This window comes from Vanacampus margaritifer, chromosome 9 (genome assembly GCF_051991255.1).
Source record: "Vanacampus margaritifer isolate UIUO_Vmar chromosome 9, RoL_Vmar_1.0, whole genome shotgun sequence".
Taxonomy (NCBI): Eukaryota; Metazoa; Chordata; class Actinopteri; order Syngnathiformes; family Syngnathidae; genus Vanacampus; species Vanacampus margaritifer.
This window is the reverse complement of record NC_135440.1, coordinates 16610036-16628534: the sequence shown is the minus strand read 5'-3', so window position 1 is coordinate 16628534 and position 18499 is coordinate 16610036. Positions and strand designations below refer to the sequence as shown.

The window sequence follows — 18499 nt, the reverse complement described above, 5'->3', positions numbered from 1 at the left end:
TTAAATTCAAAAAAATAAATAGAAATAGAAATAATCAACAATAATCTCTCTCTCTCTCTCTCTCTCTATATATATATATATATATATATATATATATATGTATTTATTTATTTATTTATTTTAATTTATATTTTATTTAGACAATAGATACTAAGATATATAGAATATTTAATCTCATTTTTATTTTTGTATTTATTAATACCTTTATTTACTTATTTATGTGAATAAATGTTTTGTTGTTTTTATTTCCATTTATTTTTATTTTCTGTATTTAATTTTTGAATTATATTTTTGTATCCGTCCCCCCCACACACACACACAGTTTTATTTATTAATACATTTTTTATTTTTGCATTTTTGGTGCTCCATATTCCTCAATTTTTATTGTCCTTACAATTGATTGGGTTCATTACCAGAATTCCGGGGAGAAGGTGAGCAAGATGAGTCTAGTTGACCTGGCAGGAAGTGAACGGGTGTCCAAGACGGGAGCTGCTGGGGAGCGACTAAAAGAAGGAAGCAACATAAACAAGTGGGTATATTCGGAGGTGATGCATGATTAAAAGGCACCATGGGAATCGGACACATCATTAGGTATTGCGTGTGGTTGTAGGTCCCTGACCACGTTGGGTTGTGTGATTTCTGCACTGGCTGATCAGTCTGCAGGAAAGGGGAAGGGCAAATTTGTGCCTTACAGAGACTCAGTCCTCACCTGGCTGCTCAAGGTTAGTGCTCCACGCTAAGCTGCCTTTTCATGTTAGATGTTGTCTGTCGCCGCACATATACTTTGGAATTTTGTCACTCTTTCTCTTCAGGACAACCTTGGTGGTAACAGCAAGACGGCTATGATAGCCACAGTGAGTCCAGCGGCGGACAACTACGAAGAAACTCTTTCCACTCTGCGTTACGCCGATCGGGCCAAGAGGATCGTCAACCACGCCGTCGTCAACGAAGACCCCAACGCCCGCATCATCCGGGAGCTCCGAGAAGAGGTGGAGAAGCTTAAAGTTCAGCTGTCTCAGGCTGAGGTGAGATTGTGTAACCAATAGACGCATTTTCCACGACCCTGTCGTAATCCTGATCCGCTCCAAAGTCTTTGAAGGCTCCTGAGCTGAAGGAGAAGCTGCATGAATCGGAGAAACTCATCATGGAGATGACTGTCACTTGGGAGGAGAAGCTAAGGAAAACTGAGGAGATCGCCACGGTCTGTATATATGACATCATATCCTTTTAATAGGCCCACTATATGCTCACCTACTGCGTTTACAGGAGCGCCAAAAGCAACTGGAGAGCATGGGAATCTCTCTGGAGACATCCGGCATTAAAGTGGGTGACGACAAGTGTTTCCTGGTCAATCTGAATGCGGATCCGGCCTTAAATGAGCTGCTCGTTTACTATCTAAAGGTACTCATTTTACTGATGGAGCTGCAGTGTGACTGTGAAGTTCAAGGCCTCAAGGTTGGAAGTTTTGAGGTCAACTCAGTAATGTCACAGCTTAGGCGCTGGCAGATCAATTTGTATGGAGATGGCTTGGGGGTCGTTCTTTAATACTCGCAACTTTATGCCATGCGTGCCCTCTCACCACAAAACACATGAACACACTTGTAAGCTTCGGTGCATGACCTCTGTGATTGGCTCTCCATTGATCACATGCAAGGTGTCCAAACAGGTGTCCTGGTTTCGTCAGCGATGTACAACATGAAACACTAATGCTATCTAGTGGCAGCAAATTACACAAACATTACATCACAAATATACCACTCAAAGTTTAAATACATCTTTTAACTGTTCTGTTTTGTATATCTCTTGTAATTTGAAATTCTTTTTCGTTCATTTCCCACAGTAATCACGCCATTTTAAAGTTATTTAACGTTGCCGATCGGCTCACCATCAGGCGCGTCACATTTCCGTGTTTAAATTTGAATTAGCTCCGCTCCGCCGTCCGTCAGCAATGAATGTCTGTGCGGAAACATGAAATATTGGTTCCGGCGTCTTCCAGGTTGCGCAAATATGTTTTTTTTTTTAAATTACTGTACAAAGTATTTTGATGTAAATATCGACTTAAACGGGGAAATCCGACTTAAGTCGAAATTCGGGTTACATCGCCAGTGTAGGAACGGAAATCCGCTTTAACTTGAGGACTCCCTGTAAACAAACACTTTGTATTTGGTTACCATATTTGTCTACTTTTATGTTAATTAACAAGAGTATGAAAAAGTTGCAAAAATATTTTATTGTACATTTAGAACAGATATAATTTGCCTAATCAGGCGATTCATTATGATTAAAAATCGTAATCGTCTGACAACCCTAATATATAGAGTATATGCATATATGTATGTTCAATATGTATAAGTGTGTGCACGTGTGTGTATGCAGTACGACATGGGCATTAAATTAGTTTGAAGTTGCATTAGCATTAAATTAGTTTTTCTGATACGTGCAGATTAAACAAGTGTTTTATGTGTTCACTTGTAGAACATGTTGGCTAATTCATGCGTGAGTTCAGTTCACGAGTGAAGGCAAAGTCATTTTTTCCAATAGCAGCTGCCAAAGTCAGAACCACCTCAAAAGCCAGGAAATCTTATTTTTTAATGTGATTAGAGTATTGTAAACAACTTGGACATTTCAGTGATTGTGTGTGACTGAGAAAAAGACAAGTTGCAAGACAGACCTGTAGGCGTGTGAGGAAGCGACCTGCGCAACGTACAGAACAACAGGCCTTTGTCTGGCTTCTGCAGGCCGGGCCTGCCATTTCAATGTGGAATGACCACACTAATGTGAAATGGGTTAGTTTGTACAGGGTTGGACATCCTTTGAAAAAGGAGATGTTTGTCTAACAACGCCCACTCGCCGCACATTTTTTTGCCCCATTTTTATTCTTGCAGCCGCAGTCTTGTTTTCTCATTTTGTCACAACAAACATGGGGGGAGATGAACGTAATTCCTTGCAGGCCTGCTGTAATCGTCTCCTTAATGTGTCTTCCACCTGTGTGTAGGAGCGCACGCATGTCGGCGCTGACACTTCTCAGGACATCCAGCTGTTTGGGATCGGTATCCAGCCGCTGCACTGTGTACTGGAACTCTGCCCGGATGGTGATGTCACCTTGATGCCCATAGGGAACGCCCGGTGAGCAGCAGTAAAAAAAAAAAAACGACTACTACTTTTGTCTGTTGAAGCTTGACATGAGCTCAGCGTCGAGGAATCTGAATTGTCTGCTTTGATATCACGAGCACGTTTCCCCTCCAAACGGCAAATGAATTGTTCAACCTCCGTCGGTTTGTCTCCTGAAAGGATGCAGATAAGAATCCTACTTGACATTTTCTCTGCAGGACCTGTGTGAATGGAACAATGATCGATTCTTTGGTTCATCTCTGGCACGGAGACCGTATCTTATGGGGCAACAACCACTTTTTTAGGTGCGCCACACTTTGACTTCCAACCTAATAAGATGAGTTAGAAAGCTAAAAACTAAAATCTGTCGCAGGATCAATTTGCCAAAACGAAAGCGGCGGGACCGTTTGAAGGAGCTGGAGAGGGCCTCTCCTAGGGACAGCTTTGTGGAGATGGATGTGGAGACGGCCAGTGAGGCATCTTCCGAGCAGGACTACAGCTATGAGTTTGCCCAAATGGAGGTCATAATGAAGACTCTGGGAAACAATGGTAATTAGGGCAATCCTATTTCAGCTCTTAGTCTACAGTACATTTCTGTAGCCAGCACGTAGAGGCCAAAAATTCCATATCTGAAACTTTTCATTTGCTCCAGTTACTCCCACTTTAGCATTTTGTTAAATGCCAGAACTGTAACATGTTCTTCGTCAGGTGTGCGCCAACTTTTGGTCTTCTGTGTTATCTTGGCAGTGATTTGTAGCCACACAATTAAAAGTTTGCTGGTGCGTTGAAGCCTTTTAGAGTTACAAAAACAATCAGACAAAAAAAAAATGGCAACAAAACTTAACAGAAATCAATAGAACTGCTCAGATTTTTTTTTTTGCTTCCTTTGCAATTTGGGAACGAGGCCTCTTATGCCACAAGCATAAACAGATATTACCACAAAATAGCTCAATATTATAATGATAAACATTATTGAACATCTTGAATGTTTCATTAAAGCTGTTTGTAGCCACACTTTTAAAATTTGTGGTGAGGTGATCAACTCTGTTAGAATTGGCCCCCACTTGTTGCGAGGCAGAATTTGTGGAATGCGTTTGTGCAAGCCCAGAATAAAAATGGCCATTAAATTCCACTAAAATGCTGTCTGTCCAATTGGTGTAGCAACATTGGAATTGGACAGCCAGAATTTTGATTTTCATTTGTGTCCATATGTAATTGCAAATGGGCACAGATGAGAGAAAGGACAAGTAGATTTAGCAGGAACACAATTCAGGTTCAGAATTATTAAATTGTGGCAGCTGTGATCTCACTCATATTTATCATGAGTTTGAATGTGGTTGGTTTATTCTGAACACCGTCACGCCTCATTTATAAGGGGGTGTACACAATTGTGCAATCACTTATTGTTATACAGTCTAGGCCACTTTAATGTATGGAAAACGTTTTCATATTGGTCTCATTTTTTATATCATAAATACCTGGCATTTTAACAGGGGTGTGTAGACTTTTTATATCCACTGTATAATGCAAGAATGCCGCTTTTGAAATGACAGCAACAATTAATTTTAGTTATTCAAATACATTTCAATAGCTTAATCTATAAGTCGTAAATGACCCTCATGCATCACATTTTAAAGGGAAAGTCAACCATAATCATTTGTTGGCAATAATATGTTATATGTGACCTCACTAGTCTAAAGTTTCTAAACATGACATTCTGCTTAATATTACGTTTGTGAAATATGAGTTATGCAGCAAAATCCAGCCATTTTTTATCCATCTCAGGGGGCAGCCATTTTGCCACTTGCTGTCGACGGATAATGCCATCACAGTTGTTCAGGTCTCGGGTAACAACCAATCACAGCTCAGCTTCAGAAAACTGTCAACTGTGATTGGTCATTTTCAGTCGACAGCAAGTGGCAAAATGGCCGCCTTCTGATATTGATAAAAAACTGCTGGATTTTGCTGCTTAACTCATATCCTACTAACACAATATTAACCAAAATAGCGTATTTAGACTATTGGGGCTGCATACAACATATTATTGTCACAACAAAAAAAACGGGGTTCCCATTTAAAGCTGCCATTTACCATTTTACCATTTTACCATTTTAATTAGCTCACCTAATTTGATTCTTCTTATACAGTATTTCAACGCAATATTAACTACAATACCATATCCAGATTAGTGGGGCTGCATAGAACATGTTACTGTCAATACATTTTTGGGTGGTTGACTTCCCCTTTAACACACCTGCATGTGTTTTTCTAGACCCCATGCAGAATGTGGTCCAGGTCCTGGAGAAGCAGTACCTGGAAGAGAAGCGCACGGCTCTGGAGGAGCAGAGGATAATGTACGAGCGTGAGCTGGAATCGCTTCGGCAACAACTTTCTCCCGAGAAAACGCAACAGCACCACCGCAGCAACAGTGACCGCCTCACGTTCCAGACGCACACACCGCACGGCAAGATGCAACTGTGGACAGAGGAACGGTTGGTGCTACACAAACACAACATAACAGTATGTACTACGTAAGCTAGTACAATAATTTGGCCTGTTTGTATAATATATTATGTTTTTCATCACTTCACTTTCATCACAATATATTGCATTTCTAAGTAGGACAGTCAGTTTCTGCTCTGCTAGTTTTTCCCAAGCAGAGTGATCCCATAATACGAGGTTCCATCAAATCCTAAGGATTGAGATACTGCAAGACAGTGTTTAGGGTAGTGAGTAATGCAAAAATTACGGCTGTCCTCATAAAGTGAAGATAAACCACCTCTTAAAAGTTGCCACTGGAAGGGCTTCAGTAAAGTCACATTCAAGGTTCTGGTCAGGTCAAACCACAAACTGAAACATCGCCACCAAGCAGCATTCTACTGCTTGTGTCCTGGATTTCGTCTCAAAGCCTCCTTGTGCACTCAGGGGAAATTCCAATGTTACACGTCTCACCGCTAACTCTTCATTTTATTTTTTTTTGCTATTATTGTTCAATTATTGTGGATAAAATCCCTTATAGAGGTTGAACTGCCAATAGGGATACAAAATCTCAACGTGCTGAGAGTTACCTTGGCTAAGGAATGTTGTGACAAAAGACAAATTCAGTAACTCTTGCTAGGGCAATGCACAATTCTTTATGACAGAATAAAGACTCACTTGACAAAATAAGAGGCACATAGCAACTGACTATATTATTACATTATTATCATAAGGGACATAGTAACTGCATAAAACAAGACATAATTATCATAAGGAACACAGTAACTGCATAAAACATGGAAAACTAAGAGTGGCTAATACGGCTAATACGTCATCATTGTCACATTATCATCAAACTTGGCATAATTATCATCATAAGGAACACAGTAACTGCATTGGAAAATTGTGAGTGGCTAATACGGCTGAAACATCATCATCGTCACATCATCTTAAGGGACATAGTAACTGCATAAACGTGGCATAATTATCATAAGAGTGGCTAATATGACTAAAACATTGTTATCGACGCAGTATCGCCTTAAGGGGCATAGTAACTGCATAAAACTTGACATATTATCATCATAAGGAACACAGTAACTGCATTGGAAAATTGCGAGTGGCTAATACGGCTAAACATCATCGTTATCACATTATCATTATAAGGGACATAGTAACTACATACAACTTGGCATAATTATAATAAGGAACACAGTAACTGCATAAAACTTGGAAAACTATGAATGGCTAATACGGCTAAAACATCATCATCGCATTGTCATCATAATGGACATAATAACTGTATAAGCATAATGCATCCATAACACAATGACCCCCTGACCTGCATAAGTATAACAACTGCATAAGCATAATCCACCAACATCATAACACAATGAATCCCATGACCCAACCCAAACGAAAAATCCATTTATTGCATCTCTGTGGGTGTCAGTTTTCTCTACATCTGTGAAATCAGCACCAAAGTCAGACATGTTCGACTCCCAAAGAGCAAAAGTGCATCCTACTTGCAGAATCTGTACCTATCGATGTCCCCTTGACTTTAATGAGATGAACAAAATAAGATTTGCTCCAAGTTTGCAAGTGGGACTTTGCACTGTTCCTTGTTGGTGGTCCAAGATTTTTACTTAAATTTAGCAGACACTTTTCTGGAGTGTGAGCCAAGGAAGAACCCTTAAAATTTTGAGTTTAATCCTTGCAAAGGTGCGGGTCCAGGATTTTTTCCCCAGGATTTTTTTCCGCCTGTATAAATCTTGTTGACAAGCTTGTATCTGTGATGCTTTACTGCTGCCTAAATTAGGTTTGTTCATCCTTGTCTTGACATTTGCATTTTATTGGCTGTCGTTATAGTTCTTAATGTGTAATGATGGACATTCTTTTCTCTATCATTCTAATTGATTTTATAAGTGGTAGTAAAAAGACGGAAGCATGTCTCATTATTAAAAGACTATTTGGGTTATACTGTATTTGTACTCGGACTGCTATGACGTATAAATCAAAAAGTTCCTTTACTTGTGGAGTCTTAAACTCAATCTTTAGAAAACAGACATAAAGTGCATCTTTGTATTCCATTTGCTAGTAATAAACATTTAACCTTCCTTGTTTCTTCTTGAATAAAGGATGTGTTCTCTTCATCTGTTTTTGTGCGTCAGGGATGAACTTTTCAGACAGAGTCTTTCTCGGCTGAGGGAACAGGTTCTGAAAGCCAACACCCTGGTGCGAGAGGCCAACTTTTTGGCAGAGGAGATGAGCAAACTGACCGACTATCAGGTCACTCTTCAGATTCCTGCAGCCAACCTTAGCGCCAACCGCAAGGTCAGCCCACGGGGCCGCCGCCAATCAATCATTCAAACTATTCCACATGCTCAGGCAAAGGTGTTTGTTTACATTCAGCGTGGAGCCATAGTGAGTGAGCCAGCCATCCAGGTGCGCAGGAAGGGGAGGGGGACTCAGGTGTGGACCATTGAGAAGCTGGAGAACAAACTGGTGGATATGAGAGACCACTACAGGGACTGGAGGGAAGGCTCGGAGGAAATGGTAAGAAACTGAAGACTATAAAGAGGAGAGTATAAAAAAAAGTTTTGTTCATTTCATTGTGTTTTTTTATGTGTGTATTTACAGTACAGCAAGGCAAATGGTAAACACTGTGACCCATTTTACGACGCACAAGAGAACCACAACCTAATAGGAGTGGCTAACATTTTTCTGGAGTGCCTCTTCCATGATGTCAAACTGCAATACGCCGTTCCCATCATCAGCCAACAGGGGGAGGTAAGAGCACACCAGCGTCAACAGCCTAATAAACATGGATTATTTATTTATTTATTTATTTGACGTTGGAGAGTTGTTTGTGTCTTTGTGTGCACAGTTAGCAGGCAGGCTCCATGTGGAGCTGATGCGGGTCAGCGGTGCCGTGCCCGAGCGCCTTTGCGGTGGAGACGATTCCTCCGAAAATTCCAGTGAAAGTAGCTGCTACGAAGTCTTGGACACCAACGGAGAAATTGTTCACATGGCCAAGAGGCTCATAATCAGGGTAAAAGCCTTATCTTTTAGGAATCAGTTGCATGACTTGTATGGTGGTACCTTGACTTACGAGTGTCCCCATTTACAAGTTATGAGCCTTAGCTTGACAGGTATATAAAATAAAAAATTTCATTGTGGTTAGTTATTATTTGAATTTGACTTTTGTTTTAATTACTTTGTAGAACAGGTTATTTATTTATTTTTGGGAAAAAATGCTTCATTTTACTTTAGTTTTTATAAGTTTAAATTTTGTATTTATTAGTTTTGGCAAGTGCAAGATTAAAAAACAAAAATAATCGTAATTACGTGTTGTGTAATAAATTAAAGCAAACTACAATTCTCAAATGACTGTTTGATCTTCCTTCTTGTGTACGGGCGTACAGAAATACCGAAATAAATATATTTAAAATGAACCCTGAAAGCTCATGATATTAATTGACAAAGCGGGAAAAAAAAGGATATTTGCTTGTGAATTTCGTAGCTGGGCTACGCCTAGCTAGGCATTCCGAGCTACCGCACACCTGGCGCATCTAGCAATTTGGTGATAAAAAGTAGCCTAGATTTTAGACTGGCAAAAATCTGGTCTAAATGGTGGCACAAGGGGTGTAACACGATGATTTTATCGAGACGCATGTGCGGTGGATGTCATCTGATTTTCAAGTTAAAAGGGCTCACAGGTCAAAGCAAAAAGGCTGCTTGTATCTTAAAAAAATCCTTCAGATGTGTCAATCATATCTCAAGGCTCCATCGTCCGAATAAACTTGTGAATCAAGGTACCGCTGTATTTAAATACTGTAAGGATGCGTCATTCTGTGTGTGTGTTTTCACATTCCAGGTTCGCATCAGGGAAGCGACAGGGCTGCCCCTCAACCTGTCCAACTTTGTCTTCTGTCAGTACACCTTTTGGGAACACGGCGATCCCACCGTGGCGCCCCCAATGGTGAGCCCGGACAGACCTTCCCCTCGGAGCCCAGATGCACACTTCACTGTCCAGTTTGATCACTGCAAGGTGAGAAAGACTTGCTGCTTTTTACCTCCACTAACGAGCAGGTGATGGATGTCACAAGCACTGTTTCTGAAATCAACTAAAGCTTTAGTCTCGTGTGTTTTTTTTTTTTTTTCAGGACTATGTCGTACATGTGACAGATGACTTTCTGGAGTTCATATCAGATGGAGCGTTGGCAATAGAGGTATGGGGTCATTGCTGTGCTGGGAATGGACGTTCTCCATGGGAATTAGACGCACTGGAAGCAAAGACTCAGACGCTCCGAGACAGGTACGTACAAATTGAGTTAGCGCCGATGGATAAAAACGGAAGGATTTATACACATCCCTGACTTTGATGCACGTTCCATGAAGGTGGAGCGAAGTGTCTCGCAGGATCGAGCTGTGGGTCTCCATCCAGGAGCTCAATGAACAGGGAGAGTACGCCGCCGTGGAGCTGCAGCCTGGAAAAGACATCAGCACGGGAGGAGTCTTCCAACTGCGGCAGGTCGGAGAAAAACAGAAAACATTGTGACTCATGTAATTATGTGAAAAAAAAGAACACATTTAAAAAGTAAGCGCCAGAAGCACCGCACTGAGGTCGATCTGTCCGAGCAGGGCCACTCGAGGAGGCTGCACGTCAGCGTGAGGCCGGTCCAAAACTCAGGCACGCTGCCTCTGCTGGTGGAGGCCATGCCGTCTGTTTCTATTGGCTGCGTGACGCTGCGCTCCGCCAAATTGCAGAGACCCCTCGACACCTACCAGGTCCGTGAAACGGATTTTTACTGGATACGCACATGACACTGAGACGCTGACGGAAATAGTATAGCAATTTTGTATGAAAAATAAATTTTGTGGAACACAGTGATCATTTCACACCAGTTAGATTAACATGCTATCTCAAATTGAGTATTGAAGGCAATAATTCATCTGTTTTATGTAAAACCTTAGCTAGCTCAATGAGAGAGAAATTCACTTGAAAGCTTTGTTTTGAAATAATGAGACATAACATTTATGTTAACTCCTTTAAGAAATTCAACAAATTAAGCTTCAATTTGATAATTTATACGCATAAGGTGAGACCTCATTTTAAAGTTAAGTTTTGCCTTTGTAAAAAACAAACAAAAGCCTCCCACTTAAAATAGCATGGTAAAGAAATTCTGTTTGATTAATTTATCGATACGGGGCAAGTCAAAAGTATTGGCCGGATACGTTTAAATGTTTAAGCAAATATCCTTACATATAATTTGAAAAATCTTTTTAATGATTGATTAAATCATAATACAGTTGTTAGCCTACACATCTATTTTCTAATTTAAAGAGGAAGTCACCCCCCCCCCCCCAAAAAAAAAAAATCTTGACAATATTGTTCTATGCAGCCTTGCTAGTTTAAATACGGTATTTTGGTTAGTAATGCGTTAGTGGAAAATGAGTTAAACAGCCAAATCCAGCAGTTTTTATCCATCTCAGGGGGCGGCCATTTTGCCACTTTTTGCTCACTGTCGAGTGAAGATGACATCACAGTTCCTCAGGTCTCAGGTAACAACCAATCACAGCTCAGCTTCAGAAAACATGTGAGCTGTGATTGGTCATTGCCTGAGCAATGAGCAAATGTGATGTCATCTTCAGACGACAGCAAGTGGCTAAATGGTTGCCCTTGAGATGGATAAAAACAACTGGATTTTGCTTGATAACTCATATTCCACTAATGTAATATTAATCAGAATGTCCTGTTTAGACTAGTGTGGTCACATATAACATATTCTTGTCAAGAAATGTTTAAGGTTGACTTCCCCTTTAAAACACACGCGCGCACACACACACACACACAACTGACTGAGTGTGTTCTCTCCTGCCAGAGAGAGGTGCAAGACGATATGGATAGTTATCAGGTACCCTCATCCTGCTGTAACGCACCCCGCAGCATGAAGGATCGCGCGGCCCCTTGCTTGAGGGCCTGCGAGGGAGGAGGAAGAGGGCTGTACCTCTCCCGACAAAAAAAACAACAAAAAAACGTTGCTTTATTAAACAAAACACACACGATGCTGTAATAACATATCATAGCGACCATTCTTCAGCAGCCAAACACAGCTCCACCCGTCGCTGACATGACCACTCCATATGCACACTAATGCTACTGTTTGCTTGCCATTACTGAAGAGCTGCAGGAACAATACATGCTATCTAAACACTTGTGTTGCATGGCTGACACTACTTTGCATGGGCGATGTGGACTGATGTCAGAGATGTGATGTGGTTCGGTTGACAGTTGGTTTTCTGTTTGGTATCTCTTAACTTTGTACAGAGGTGGCAATTCCAGGTCCAGAAAGTAAAAACCCTGCCACAGTTTGCCTTTAGCCCAAGGTGCTAGCTAGCTAGCTTCCCGGCTGCTTGTTTACCTGCTAGGGAGCTAGCTAGCCTGCCACAGTTTGGCTTTAGACCCAGGTGCTAGCTAGCTAACTCCCCGGGTGTTTGTTTACCTGCTAGGGAGCTAGCTAGCCTGCCACAGTTTGGCTTTAGGCCCAGGTGCTAGCTAGCTAACTCCCCGGGTGTTTGTTTACCTGCTAGGGAGCTAGCTAGCCTGCCACAGTTTGCCTTTAGCCCCAGGTGCTAGCTAGCTAGCTCCCTAGATAGCTCCCTGGGTGCTTGTTCACCTGCTAGGGAGCTAGTTAGCTAGCTAGCACCTGGGGCTAAAGCCAAACTGTGGCAGGGTTTTTACTTTCTGGATCTGGATTTGCCATCTCTGACTTTGTAATCTGACCCTAGTTACTTTTAGCTAGACACAAATCTTTGGTGTGGGAGCTCTTTTTCAGCACTGTCTTTTGGTCTGTATGATATACTTTGTACGATACTAACAATGGTGGTGTAAAAAAAAAAGCAGATACGCCCCTCCCCATCAGGTGCATCTTTGCCCTTGTATGGTGTCACGCAACCTCCTTAACGAAGCCCAACCTGCATTGATTCTGGTTGATGTCTGCTTTTAGGAGGAAGATCTCAGCTGTGTAAGAGAGCGATGGTCTGAGGCCTTAATCAAACGACGGGAGTACCTTGATGAACAAATCAAGAAGATCATAAACAAGCATGGTGAGCCTAAAACCTCATAAACTAAGTAGCACAGTTCAGAACTGCTTGTCACAGTATGGTTTGAAAAGGTAAACCATACGCTGTCCTATGATATGAGTGCAAATACTTTTCATGTATCTTTACGTTATTTAATTTTTATATTTATAGTAATTTTTATTTTCAAGAAGTTGACTCAGATGTCCAGGCTACACTTATTAGCTATTAGCCAACAAGCTTAACTACTGCGCACCACTGAAGTAAACTTTCCATCCATTCATTTTTTTGTAGTACTGTAAACTAAAAATAAATAAAACTGAAATTTAACTAATTTCAAAGTTCATTTAGTATCAAAAGATTACTTTTGGTACTTAAAGGGATACTAGACTCATTGAGCCATTTTCAGCAGTAAATTTTTTATATTTTATCCAGAATTAATTTGATAGCTTTATACTTTTTTATGTACAATTAATTCCTTTAAAAATACGTAAATAGGTAACGATCAATCACGGTTCATCTGTTTTCTGGGTTTGGTCAGCAAACTGAGCCATGATTGGTCGTTACCTATTTCCTCAGCACAGGTGATGTCATCTTATGTTGACAGCAAATGGCAAAATTAGTTTTTAAAGGGATTAATTGTTCATGAAAAATAATGAAGTTATTATCTTCTTACTGTTAAAAATGGCTCAATGGATCAAGTATCCCTTTAAGTACAGCAAATGTGACTTTTACTCAAGTATTCTACAATGTGACTTTAACTTGTAAATAGTTTGGAGTTGGTGCCATTTTGATACATGGATTGTCTGGAGTGGGTTTTGAACCCTCAACTTTCCAGTTCCCAACCTAACCTAGCCACCCCTAATGGCAGGATGGAGAACCGTGTATCAGCTATACGTAAATAGTCTGACATAGCAGCACAACACAGCGGAAAATAACATTAAATTAAAGAGAGAAAAAAAAGTAACATGACACCGTAAACAAAAGACTGTGTTGTGGCTGCTTCTTTGAACAAACTTGTTTGCAAAAAGGCTTTTGTGTGTTCTTCCCTCCATTGTCATACATTTTGGTTAGCCACAGTACAGTATGGACTTATAAATCCTGCTCATGCTTGCATTTACAATATGACAAAGGAATGCATCGTAAATACTAATTTGATGTCCCAGCAGCATGACAGCATGTAACTTAATTTTTACTCAATAAATACACAGGATAAATGTGACAAGCGATGATGCAGAATTCCAACATTATCTGTAAACAAGCAACATAACAACCTAAGCTTTCTATCCGAATTCCTGTTTTTTTAATGCAGCTTTTTGTTTTTGTTTTGCTCCTTGCGCGGTTGCATTCCATTGTAACTGAAGTGACAATTCAGTGATTGCGACTTTCCCTTCTCTCCACCCATCCAGAGAAGTCAGAAGAAGACGTCGAGCGTGAAGCCCGCCTGGTGGAACAATGGGTCGGCCTGACCGAGGAGAGAAACGCTGTGCTCGTACCCGCACCTGGAAGTGGCATCCCTGGAGCGCCCGCTGATTGGTATACAATGTGTAGTTTGTGTCAGACTTATTTGATTTATTGCTTCTTCTTTTTTTTTTTTTTACTTTGCTTCAAAATTCTGCCTGTAGGAGCCCTCCTGCTGGAATGGAAGCTCATATCCCAGTCCTCTTTTTAGATTTGAATGGTGAGTCAAATCCATTCTCAAAAATCATTAGTGTATCTGTAAAGAACATTTGTACTATTCAGCTCACATTATCTCTGATTAGACTGCATGTATATTTTAGAATCTTATTATAGATGTTTTGTTCCTCCAGCTGATAATCTGACAGTGAATGAGCAGCTAACAGGCCCACATGCAGCAGGAGTTAACTCTATCCTACCCAAGGAGCATGGAAGCCAGTTTTTCTATCTCCCCATTATTAAGCACAGCGAGGAGGAGGTGAGAAATTACTTTGCATTTACTGCCCTCTTGTGTTCAAAGAGAGAACTGCGCTAGCTTTGAGAAGACCAGTGTGCATCTATCTACTTTTACAGATCCCATGTGTATCTTTCAAGTAATTTCATTTATTTTTCCAGGTGTCAGCAGTGTGCTCCTGGGACTCATCCATCCATGATTCCGTGCATCTCAATCGGGTCACGTCTCCTCACGAGCGTATTTACCTGATCCTCAAAACCACCGTGCAGCTTAGCCACCCTGCCTCAATGGAGCTGGTGCTCCGCAAGAGGGTCGCCGTCAACATCTACAACAAGCAGGTACATGCAACCTTAAACATTTCTTGACATTAATTTGTGTGACTTCACTATATGACATTTTGATTAATATTACATTTGTGGAATATGAGTTATGCAGCCAAATCCATCTGTTTTTATCCATCTCAGGGGGCGGACATTTTGCCACTTGCTGTAGACTGAAGATGACATCACAGTTGCTCAGGGCTGAGGCAACGACCGATCACAGCTCACCTGTTTTCTGAAGCTGAGCTGTGATTGGCTTTTCCCTGAGACCTGAGCAACTGTGATGTCATCTTCAGGCGACAGCAAGTGTCAAAATGGCCGCCTTCTGATTTTGATCAAAACTGCTAGATTTTGCTGCTCAACTCATATTTCACTAACGCAATATTAATCAGACTAGTGGGGCTGCATAGAACATATTATTGTCCCAAAAAAACAACCTAATTTGACAGTTTTACTAAACTTTTACTACAGAGTTTCACACAGAGTCTCAAAAGGAGAATGTCCCTGAAGAACACGCTTTACTCCTGCGGTGTGACCTATGAGATTGTTTCCAACATACCAAAGGTGCAACATGTTCTCTATGTATTCTAACAATTACAATCAAAGAAGTATTTTGTACTGAACCCCATTTTTTGGCATGTCAGGCCTCAGAGGAGCCAGAAGAGAGAGAGACTTTGGCCCTCATGGCTGCTCGTGCAGACAGCGAGGAGACTCAGGATGGAGAAACCTACATTGAGAAATACACTCGGGGAGTTCTGCAAGTGGAGAATATACTCAGCTTGGAGAGGCTGCGACAGGTACGGTGGAGCCATGTAGTGTCATAAATGCCTTAACTAGATATTTACCAGTTAAATCAGTTTTAATCTTGATTGATTCATTCTTGTACATATACATGTATTTCATGATACCAACAGAGCCATCTGCTGGATATGGTGCAGAACTACACCAATTGCCCTAGTTCAGTCTCCACAGTAAATATTTAGCTGAACATATAAATACCGTTTGTTTTTGGTTTGTTTTTTCACAGGCTGTGACGGTGAAAGAGGCACTCACTACTAAGGGAAGACATCTCCGAAGAAGCCTCAGCACACCAAATGTACAGCATGTACGTAACGAGCACATTAATCTCACACCTTCACACAATGTGGATCACATGGAAATAATAGCTCTAACATATGTCGTGGGTAACACATTTTCCTGCTCCCCAGTCTTCCTGCAGTAAAACAGACCTGACTGGCTGTGAGGATGAAGACCGCAAAATATGTGAGGTATGCTTTAACGCCGTGTTGATCACATGTTTTACAGCTGTAGTCTGGGAATGCACTTTGTTTAAAATGGCCTCACGCCGCACTCAGGAAATAACATGCACAAGTGGCAGTGGTTGTAAACAGAGGACAAAGCTTGTGGAGGTTTTCTTGGTTTTTGGAGGTAAGCTAATTTTCTGAGCTAATGCGGTCTATATGTTGGTTTCTAGGACCACTGTGATCATGTTGACGGCTGTAATCTTCAGGATGGCTCTCTCTGCAGCACGCCAGTCAAAAACAAGGAAGGTCCAGGTAAACATGAGAGAATTTGGCAATAAATGTGATGGTGATGCATGATATGTTTGGACTCTTATCGTTGACCATTTAACCACTGAATCCCAACTCAATATGGTTTAGTTATTTTGTCAAAGCGCGTCATAATCCAAAAAATGAAAAATCTAATTTGATCATTATGGTAAATGGAGTGTACTTATAAAGCACTTTATCTACAACATATGTTATCCAAAACTTTCCCTAGCGTCATATTCACTCTTTTAAAAACATATTAGAATTTACTTTATACTTTTAGACTGTATGCGGCCGATGCGCTGAAGAAGCTGTGTCAACCTATGGAACGGTTTTCCTTTTTAGTATAAAATAACGTACTTTAACCTCCAGGATCCCTCGCCGTACACTGGCTAGCGCTAGAATCCAGGGTGTTTTTAAACTTTTTGTAAAGTTTTAAATCCATCCATGTCGAATCTGTTGTACGAGGTAGCTAATGCTAAGCTAACCTAGAGAGGTTCATCCCTTTGTGCTAGGACGTGTGCTGTGCACTCCCTAAACATGTACATTCAAAAATTCCTGTGACGCTACTACAACACGGCAATATGCTATGATTCATTCTCACTCACATTCATTTTAATGGCCAATGTTTATCTCAATTTGAGTCACCTCTAAATTCACCACTAAATTGTCCATAAGTGTAAATGTGAGAGTGAATAGTAATATATGTGCCCTGTGATTGCCCCAAATTCAACTGAGATGATTTTTCATTTTAAAAAAACAACTTTGTATTAATAGTAATTGTACCTATTTTAATCACCTAATGTCTCTGCACATGTTCAGTTCCAGAGAGTCCTACATTCTTCAACTCCAGTCCCTTCAAGCTTCTGTCCCCTCAGCCGTCCAAGTTCCTCAAGTCCTTGTTGCCTGTCAAGGAGGAGAACAAGGAGAAAAAAGTCCTGGAGGCCCGCCCATTGCTGGGACAAGAGGTACGAACGAATGAGTTAAATTTCCCGTGTTAGATTCCCCATTGAATGTGATCCTTCACCCCTGTGCATCGTGTCACTCATCATATCAACATACATTTCTCCTTCATCAGCATTTTCTCAAGTTTTCTACGATTTTCTAATAGCTTGACTGTGACCACATAAAAAACTAAATGTTGCTGTATGACCACCCGTTTTTCAAAAATAATCCAGCTATCATAACTAACCGTGCTACACCGCAAGCCGTTTATTGAAATGCATGCCACTAACTTGGCAACCCCACCTGCCCAGCTACCACGCATGCCTGCATGCAACGTGTTTGTCGATGTGTGTGTGCGTGAAGTCTGTGCTGTTGTTCCGCAGAGCATGCGCTCATGTGTGGACAGCTCTGCACTGCTCCCCCCTCCCTGCCCCTGGCGCAGACCCAGGGCAGGCAGCGAGGGCCACTGCAAGCCTTCCGCCCCCACCTGCAGACAGCTCAGCCGCATACTGCCGCACGGTGCTGTAAGTGCTACACACGCTGCTCCCTTTGGAAGTCAAAGTCACATGATCACGGTACGGCCAGAGCCATCAGATTGCTTTGGAAAGGTTGACACATTTAGCATGGTTGTTGTGTGAATCCATTCATCCCTCCATCCATTTTCAGTGTCAGCTGTTCAAACCACTCCATGAGCAATTACGCTTTTGTCATTAATGACGTATAATAGCATCTATCTGTCTTTTCCATAGCAATCCCATTGACAGATTGAGATATGAATTTTGCCATTGATGATTGAGACCTGATTACTAGTTGAGGATAACCTATTATTATTATTATTATTATTATTATTATTATTATTATTATTATTATTATTATTATTGTTGTTGTTGTTGTTAAAAAATAAAAATAAAATTCAGACATGTTACAAGTTTCACCGATCACGTTATTTATTTTTATTCCATGCATTTATGATGGTATCTAAACTAGGGCTAAACAATTTAGAAAATTATTAGGTTTTTTTCCCCCTTTTCTGTACAATAATATCTTCTATGCAGCCCTTCTAGTCCAAACACAATATTCTGATTTATATTGCGTTTGTGGAA

General features: G+C 40.9%; 1 protein-coding gene across 4 annotated transcripts in view; it reads left to right on the top strand.

Moving 5' to 3' along the window:
* Positions 1–18499, top strand: part of kif13a (kinesin family member 13A) — a 45677-nt gene that overhangs the window by 23334 nt on the left and 3844 nt on the right. For 2 of the 4 annotated variants that reach the window (XM_077576117.1, XM_077576116.1), the window contains exons 9-38: positions 417–529; positions 611–722; positions 813–1025; positions 1091–1201; positions 1267–1401; positions 2996–3126; positions 3330–3416; positions 3485–3660; positions 5384–5603; positions 7758–7920; positions 7999–8142; positions 8227–8376; positions 8474–8638; positions 9464–9637; positions 9753–9904; positions 9988–10120; positions 10231–10377; positions 11472–11504; positions 12597–12696; positions 14079–14205; positions 14295–14350; positions 14481–14605; positions 14743–14919; positions 15373–15465; positions 15546–15698; positions 15929–16006; positions 16110–16169; positions 16376–16457; positions 17274–17419; positions 17780–17920. In XM_077576117.1, coding sequence (XP_077432243.1) covers positions 417–529; positions 611–722; positions 813–1025; positions 1091–1201; positions 1267–1401; positions 2996–3126; positions 3330–3416; positions 3485–3660; positions 5384–5603; positions 7758–7920; positions 7999–8142; positions 8227–8376; positions 8474–8638; positions 9464–9637; positions 9753–9904; positions 9988–10120; positions 10231–10377; positions 11472–11504; positions 12597–12696; positions 14079–14205; positions 14295–14350; positions 14481–14605; positions 14743–14919; positions 15373–15465; positions 15546–15698; positions 15929–16006; positions 16110–16169; positions 16376–16457; positions 17274–17419; positions 17780–17920 — 3897 coding nt within the window. Of the gene's footprint in view, positions 1–416; positions 530–610; positions 723–812; positions 1026–1090; positions 1202–1266; positions 1402–2995; positions 3127–3329; positions 3417–3484; positions 3661–5383; positions 5604–7757; positions 7921–7998; positions 8143–8226; positions 8377–8473; positions 8639–9463; positions 9638–9752; positions 9905–9987; positions 10121–10230; positions 10378–11471; positions 11505–12596; positions 12697–14078; positions 14206–14294; positions 14351–14480; positions 14606–14742; positions 14920–15372; positions 15466–15545; positions 15699–15928; positions 16007–16109; positions 16170–16375; positions 16458–17273; positions 17420–17779; positions 17972–18499 lie in introns of all 4 variants that reach the window. The other 2 variants (XM_077576114.1, XM_077576115.1) reach the window with 2 other exon arrangements.